The sequence below is a fragment of the Pediculus humanus genome, genomic scaffold (assembly GCF_000006295.1).
Source record: "Pediculus humanus corporis 1103172107453 genomic scaffold, whole genome shotgun sequence".
Classification (NCBI taxonomy): domain Eukaryota; kingdom Metazoa; phylum Arthropoda; class Insecta; order Psocodea; family Pediculidae; genus Pediculus; species Pediculus humanus.
Genome location: NW_002987073.1, coordinates 32,382 through 39,929, shown reverse-complemented (window position 1 = coordinate 39,929; position 7,548 = coordinate 32,382). Strand labels below are relative to the sequence as shown.

General features: G+C 24.0%; 2 protein-coding genes across 2 annotated transcripts in view; one reads left to right on the top strand and one right to left on the bottom strand.

Annotated features, from left to right (window-relative positions):
* The window catches only part of Phum_PHUM099770 (tryptophan transporter, putative), a gene marked incomplete at both ends in the record, with an annotated part of 5,334 nt that extends 2,753 nt beyond the window's left edge, over positions 1 to 2,581 (top strand). The window contains 7 exons of the mRNA XM_002423924.1: positions 279 to 413; positions 483 to 711; positions 959 to 1,057; positions 1,143 to 1,288; positions 1,953 to 2,153; positions 2,240 to 2,401; positions 2,492 to 2,581. Coding sequence (XP_002423969.1) covers positions 279 to 413; positions 483 to 711; positions 959 to 1,057; positions 1,143 to 1,288; positions 1,953 to 2,153; positions 2,240 to 2,401; positions 2,492 to 2,581 — 1,062 coding nt within the window. The remainder of the gene's footprint in view (positions 1 to 278; positions 414 to 482; positions 712 to 958; positions 1,058 to 1,142; positions 1,289 to 1,952; positions 2,154 to 2,239; positions 2,402 to 2,491) is intronic.
* Positions 2,582 to 4,835: 2,254 nt separating this feature from the next.
* Positions 4,836 to 6,782, bottom strand: Phum_PHUM099760 (uncharacterized protein; the record flags this gene model as incomplete). The annotated part of the gene is made up of 7 exons (XM_002423923.1): positions 4,836 to 4,988; positions 5,074 to 5,321; positions 5,392 to 5,630; positions 5,703 to 5,960; positions 6,061 to 6,327; positions 6,411 to 6,596; positions 6,769 to 6,782. The coding sequence occupies 7 exons, from the start codon at positions 6,780 to 6,782 to the stop codon at positions 4,836 to 4,838; spliced, it is 1,365 nt and encodes a 454-aa protein (XP_002423968.1).
* Between the last annotated feature and the right edge of the window lie 766 nt (positions 6,783 to 7,548).

The following is a 7,548-nucleotide window of genomic DNA, read 5'->3' as shown; positions in this document are numbered from 1 at the left end:
AGGCACTTACCAAGATTGTATGCTGCGTTTCATCATTAACAAACCAAATTTTTTTTCTTTTTTTCCTTTTTCTTTTTTTGCCTTTTTTTCAACTTTGGCATTTTGTTATCTTCATCTTTTATTCTAATAATAAAAAAAAAAGTTAGCTTATCCCTAACTTAAAGATATTTTATGACTTTTCTTTTCAATTAAAAATTTATAATGATTAAATAAAAAAAAAAAAAAAAGTAGCAGAAGATGCTTAAAGTGACATACTTACTTATTATTATTATCAACAGGCGGTTTGGGTCACAGCTCTTGCACCATACGTCGTTTTATTTATACTTTTAGCACGTGGTGCTACTCTACCTGGAGCTGGAGATGGAATACTATATTATTTGACTCCAGATTGTAGTAAATTACTGGAAAAAAAAGTAAGAAACGATTGTTAAATATTTTCCGAAATTTTCCTTTTGTTTAAAAAATTTTTTTTTTTGGTTAAGGTTTGGATTGATGCAGCTTCACAAATATTTTTCTCACTCGGACCTGGATTCGGTACTTTATTAGCATTGAGCTCTTATAATAAATTTAATAATAATTGCTACAGAGACGCCATTTTGACAAGCAGCATAAATTGTTTGACGAGTTTTGTTGCCGGTTTCGTTATTTTTAGCGGTTTGGGTTACATGGCACATGTTCAGAATAAGAAAATTGATCAGTTAGACAAAGAAGGTAAAAATTTTCAACAAAAAAAAAAAATTTTCTTTTTAATTAATTAAAAAAAAGTTTTCTTCTTCGTTTCTTATTATTAAAATGTAACATTTGTATGAATTTTTCATTTTCCAAAATTTTTCCCCATTTAAGGAAAAAAATCAAATTAATAATAATAATAAAAATAAATTAAATTTTCGTCGGTTTTTTTTTTTTTAAATTAATTTTTATAATTTTACTTAATTTTTTGTTGTTGTTGTTTTTCCAGGACCAGGTTTAGTTTTTATTGTTTATCCAGCAGCAATAGCAACGATGCCATTTTCATTTTTTTGGTCGATAATTTTTTTCCTCATGTTGATAACTTTGGGTATGACATTTTTTTTTTTTTTAAATTTTTCCAAAACTTTTTTTTTTTTATTTTGTCCAAAAAAAAAATTATTATTGTTCTCCAGGTTTGGATAGTACTTTTGGAGGTTTGGAAGCTATGATAACGGCATTATGCGATGAATATCCAAAATTATTGGGTAGACACAGAGAAATATTTGTGGGAGTTTTATTATGTTTAATTTATATATGTGCTTTGCCGACAACAACTTACGTAAGTTAAACATGATTTTTCCTTTTCTCCAGTTATTGCTGTTGTTTGTTTTACATTTAAACAATTACTTTTACGTTTTTATACAATAATAAACATTTTTAATTAAAAAAGGAAAGTCAAGTATGAGTCAAATAAATATTATTTTTTTATGTAAAACGTCAAACTTTCGAGTCCTTTTTTTTTTTTAAAACAAATTTAAAAGTATAAAATAAAAATTTTTTATTTTGCACCTTTTTTCTCTTTAGTTTGGAATTTTCATTAGTTTTTTTATTTTCTCTCTCTAACTAAAAGAAAAAGAAAAAACTTAAAAGAAAAAAAAGGAGGAAACATTATATGGTAACAGAAAAATCCTTTTAAGTCAATTAGTCTGATTAGACATCCTTAAAAGCCGTTTTTGTTTGATCTTCTTTCTTTCTTTCTTTATTTCTTTCTTTCTTTCTTTCTTTCTTTCTTTCTTTTCCAATATATATTCGAAATTCGTTTTTTTTTTTCAAATTTTAATTTTAAATATTTGGAAAATTTTTTTTTTTGACTATTTTATAAAAAAAAAATCAAACTCATACAGTATTCATGACGATCATTATGATTTTTTTCTTTTATATATTCATTTCCAACTGAAAACAAATACCATTTATTATTTTTATTATTATTGGTTTTTTAATAGGGAGGTGCAGCATTAGTCGATTTGTTAAATGATTACGGACCGAGCATTTCCATACTTTTTGTCGTTTTCGTTGAAGCAGCTGGAGTTTTTTGGTTTTACGGTGTTAATAGATTTTCTGATGACATTGAAAAAATGTTAGGTTTTAGACCTGGATTATTTTGGAGAATATGTTGGACTTATATAAGTCCTCTCTTTTTACTCGTAAGCTGGAAAAAAAATACATATTATTTATTATTATTATTATTTAAATAGTATTTAAAACGGTGGATTTTTTTTTTTTCGTTTAGTGCGTTTGCATATTTTCTCTTACCTCAACTGGAGATGAAGGAGATTTAAAATATTCTAGATGGAGCATAAAAATCGGTTGGGTATTAACAGCATCATCTTTAGCATGTATACCATTATACATAGTTTACATAATAGCAATCACTCCAGGAAATCTAATACAGGTATGATTTATGTGTAATTTTTTTCCTCATCGTTTGAATTAAACACCTAAAAACAATATATTAATATTATTATTATCATCATGTTTTCAGAGACTCTCTAAAATAATCAAACCGGAAGAAAGTTCGAATCATTTAGCGGTAAATTATAATTATAATTATGAAATTGGAACTCACGTTTGACGGAATCCTCCATTGAAAAAAAATTTTCTTTCATGTACCTTTTTTTTTATTTTATCCCCACGATAACTCTTATCACTTATCACTAACGAACCCATCATTTAAAAATATTTTCTTCTGAACAATATCGTACCTTTTTTTCTCTTTCACTCTTTCACTCTTTCTCTCTCTCTCTACCTGTAATTTTTTTTTTTTACAATTTTTACATACAAGTAAAATTTTAATAATTTAATTGTAAATAATAAAATAAAAAAAATAAAATTCGCTTTATTTGTTTAAATATTAATTAATAATAATAATAATAATAGTAATAATAATAATAATAATAATAATAAATTAGTCGTATAATTAATTAATTATTTTATACAAAAAAAATTAATTAAATAAATAAATTTTTAACCACATACGTTTTTAAAAAATGCTGTGTAGAACAATTAATTAATTTCTATTAGCGTTTATTTATTTATTTATTTTTTTTCAAGTTAAATATATTTATTAACTAGCAATAAGTTATTTATTAAAATATATATATATATATATATATCATAAAATAAATGTTAATATTGATTAATATATTATCTATTAATTTTTGTAAAAAGTTTTCCAAGTGAAAACGAAAAACAAAAAAAAAATTTTTTTCTTTAAAACGTGCGTTTATTTATTTATTTATTAATTATTATTATTATTATTATTATTATTATTATTATTATTATTATTATTAATATTAATAACAAAAAACATATATATATATTTATACTAAATATTATTGAGTGTGTAGTAACGATATAATTTTTTTTTAGTTTTAAAGTACAAACAACAATTAAAAAAATATGCGAATAAATTATTAAACAGCTTTTATATAATAAAATAATTTTGTTTTGATTACGTCACGATAAAAAATTTAATAATAATAATAATAATAATAATAATAATAATAATAATAATAATAATAATAATAATAATAATAATAGTATAAGAATATAATTTTATTTATAGACATTTATTACGTAAACGTATCGATGTAAATTATATATTTATATATAAAAGATATTTTAAATGTTTTGTTTGTTAAATGTATTAGCTATTACAAGCTTTTAATATATATATATATATTTATATAAATATTATTATGTAGGAAAAATATACAAATTATATAAAATAAATAAATAATGATAATAATAATATTAATAATAAAACTCTAATCGAGTGCCTGTCAGAGTTTAAAACAGCCATATTAAACTCTGACAAATAATAATTATTTTACGTATTTACAAAAATTAATTAATTAATAGTATACATAAATATTAAAAATATATAGCACGAGTTATTTAAAAGCACAATTATAATATTATTTTATTTGAGCTTTTAGTATAGCTTTATATTAAATATATTTACAATATTACATAATATAATATATATTTTTTTTTCAAAAATATTCATAAGTGTTTGATAGAATTTAAATAATTAAAAAAATGATGGCGACGTCATTACGTAATTATTTATTAATTAAATTAATAAACGAAATGTTAAATTAATTTTTTTTTGTATACACGATTGACGTCATCATTAATGACGTAATAATAATTTTTTTTTAATTTAAAAACAGTTTTATTAAAAAAAAAAAAAAAATATTTGTATTAATTTAAGAAAATAAGTAGTTAATTTTTTTTTTTAATTTGATATTGAAACGATCGTCGCCATCTTTTTAAAAATATATTATTATAATATATATATTTATTTACATATATACTAACTTTTTAGATGTAAATTTAAATAAATAAAAAAAAACTCATGAAAATACTGCCAAACAAAAAAAAAAGAGAATAAGAGTCATTTGCCTCCAGTTTTTTATTTTTATTTACATTTTAAATAAATAATAATAATAATAATAATATAATTTTATTATTATCATTAGTTAAAAATTATTATTATTATTTTTTTGCAGCAAAAGAACGGAGGTTGTTCTCTCTCTTTTTTTTTTGTTATCAATGATAAAAAAATGTTTAGCATGTAAGTAAGCAAATGAAAACTAAACGTTCAGCCATGGGTTAAGTTTTCATTTGCTTTTTAAATAATTTTTTAGTCATTTTTTTTTTAGTAGCATTCATTTATAATGCTGATATTATAGAGATTTAAGTATAAACAAAAACAAAGTATTGGATGTTTTAGTTTTTTTGTTTGTTTGTTTTACTTAACGCATTTTAAATCTTTTTTGTTTTTTTTATTTATTTAATTTTCGTTATAAAATATAAAACTTTCAGCTGTTTGAGTCTAATTTTTTATTTTTTTCATATTCTGGATCATTCCAAATTTGTCGGTCGGATTTTCCAAATATTATAAAAACGAGATTTCCAAAGAAAAAAACTCCAGCCGTTACGGTAAATAATATTTGCCAATTTTGCGTGGATGTCTAAAAATAAAAATAAAATTAGTTTCTTAATAATTTATTCTTTGCAATTATTGCTATAAAAAAAAAAAAAAAAACGTAAATTTACTTTATCGTTTCTTATTAAAGAATCAGCCAATAAAGTTCCAATTGTTGAAAAAACATTTGCCGCAAAATTTGTTATTCCCATTAAAATAGCCGAAAAGTTTGGAGAAAGATCCATGTGATTAAGTGAAAATCCAGCGTTACTTCCGGCATTAAACCCAACAGCTAATATTAAAAGTACGACACCTAAAGTCTGTTGACCTTTTTGTATAAATCCTAATGCTATTAAAGCAGCTGCCGGTATCCAAAAACCTAAAATAACAAAACCGCATTTATAAATTTGAAACCCTAAAAAGGGTAAAGGTTAAAGCTTAAATCTTACCGACGGTGTTGAAAAATTTTCTCGAGGCAACAACGGTAAACCATTTTTTTTCAAACGTATAATCGGCCATCCATCCAAAAACAACGCTTAAAATTGCCATAAGGCCATAAGGTAGAGATGAAAGAACTCCATTTGCTTGAATTTGAAACTCGAGTACCGCATCAAAATATGTTGGAATTTCTGCCATTAATGTCCAAAATCCAAAATTTTCAGCACAATGAGTTGCCAATATGGCCCATCTTTAAAAAAAAACAATTTTTACTTATGTACATAAGTTAAATATTATTGGACCGAAACAAAAAGGTACATACACCGGTGGAGAAGTTAATATTGCTTTCCATGGTGTTTTTAATTTTGTTGCAAATTTATTTGAAATTGAGATTTCTATATAACTTCTTTCAGATTTGCTTATCCACGGATGTTGAGATGGACTGCTATACCCCAAAACGCACCATATAAGACTCCAGCATACTCCTACCCCTCCAAAAACGTAAAATATTGAAGGCCATCCTCCCGGACTAGGAATGAGGAATCCGCCGACAGGAAGTGCCACGATGGTTCCAAGCAAACTTCCTAAAATTTAATCTATAAGATTCGTAAATATTCTTAATGGTCGACGACGTTTTTATAAATTTGATAACATTTTTATACAACGAGTAACCATAAAACCTACCACATAAAATTATTGTAGACAAACGACCTCTTTCCTCCAAAGGTGTCCAGTTTGATAGGGCAGAATTTAATCCTGGAAAAAGTGCTGCTTGTGTCAATCCCTGAAGAACTCTCATGGCACATGCTCCAATCCAATCACCGTAAATTGCTGCCAAAGGAGTCAAAATGACACATATTGATGATATGCCAATGGCACAAGAAAGAGGCCATTTAGATCCATATAATTGAATTAAAAGACCGCATGGTATTTGAGCGGCAGCGTATCTAAATTTTTTTACAATATCATATAATGAAAAATATCATCATTATTAATTTAAAATCTGACAAAAAAAAAAAAAAAAACTAACCCCCAAAAGAAGGAACTTAAAACAAGTCCTTCAACTTCTTGTTTATCCCAATCAAACGATGGAAAATCCGTATTGTTTTGAAGCATTGCGACAATTGCAACGGAAAGAATCGAACGTGACGCATATCCGACAAATGTCGCAAAAAATAAAAGTGCCACAATCAAATGTCGAACCCCCAAAATCCGTCTGTTTTCTTTAAAAAAATTTATTTAACAATTAATAACAACTTTACCAATGAATCGAAACACAAAAATGCTTACATCTGACATTTTATTCGTTACAAAATGCTTGCATCTGATTGGTTAATTTAAAAAACGTATTTTAACGGTTTTACTAAACAGTTAACAAAAAAAATAACCGAATTTTTATCATTGTAATGGAGTAAAATTTATAATAATTTTTTTTTAGACAATTTATTATTATTATTATTGGCAAAAAAGTTTTCCATTTTCAATATTATTCTCAATATGTTTATGTATAAATTAAATAATTTAAGGAATCATAAAATAACTTACCAGGTGCATCCAATTTTTCAGGTTCTTCTTTAACAACACAAGTTTTATCATTAGACTCCATTTTTTTTTTTTTTTTTTTATTAAATTTCTCTATCAAACTTTACAAGATCACATTTCTTTCTGTCATTTATTTTTGGCAAGTGATAATTATCAGGATATTTGTTATCTTTTTCCTTATGCCTTTGACTCCCCACCTTTATAATAAAATTAATATATATTAATGTCAATTAATTATTTAATGTTTAAGGGGGGAAACATGTTTAAAAAATCATCATTATCAAATGGGTATTAATAAATTTATTCACGGGTAATTTTGTAAATAGTAATAAAAAAAAATATTTTAAGAGTAATATTAAATTTTCATTACATGTTACAAAATTTTGTATTACCCTTGAAAAAAACAATAACAATAGTAATTATTATCATTATTAATAAAATCCTTGATCTAATTAAATAATTAATTACCCTAATTTTTTTTTTGGTAAGTAAGTCAAGTGCAATCATTTTTTTTTTTGTCTTATCGTTTATTAATCTTTTTTTTTTCCATTGAAATCGATTAATCGATCGATCATTAATACGCGAAATACACTAATGATTATTATTATTATTAGTTTAATACAATA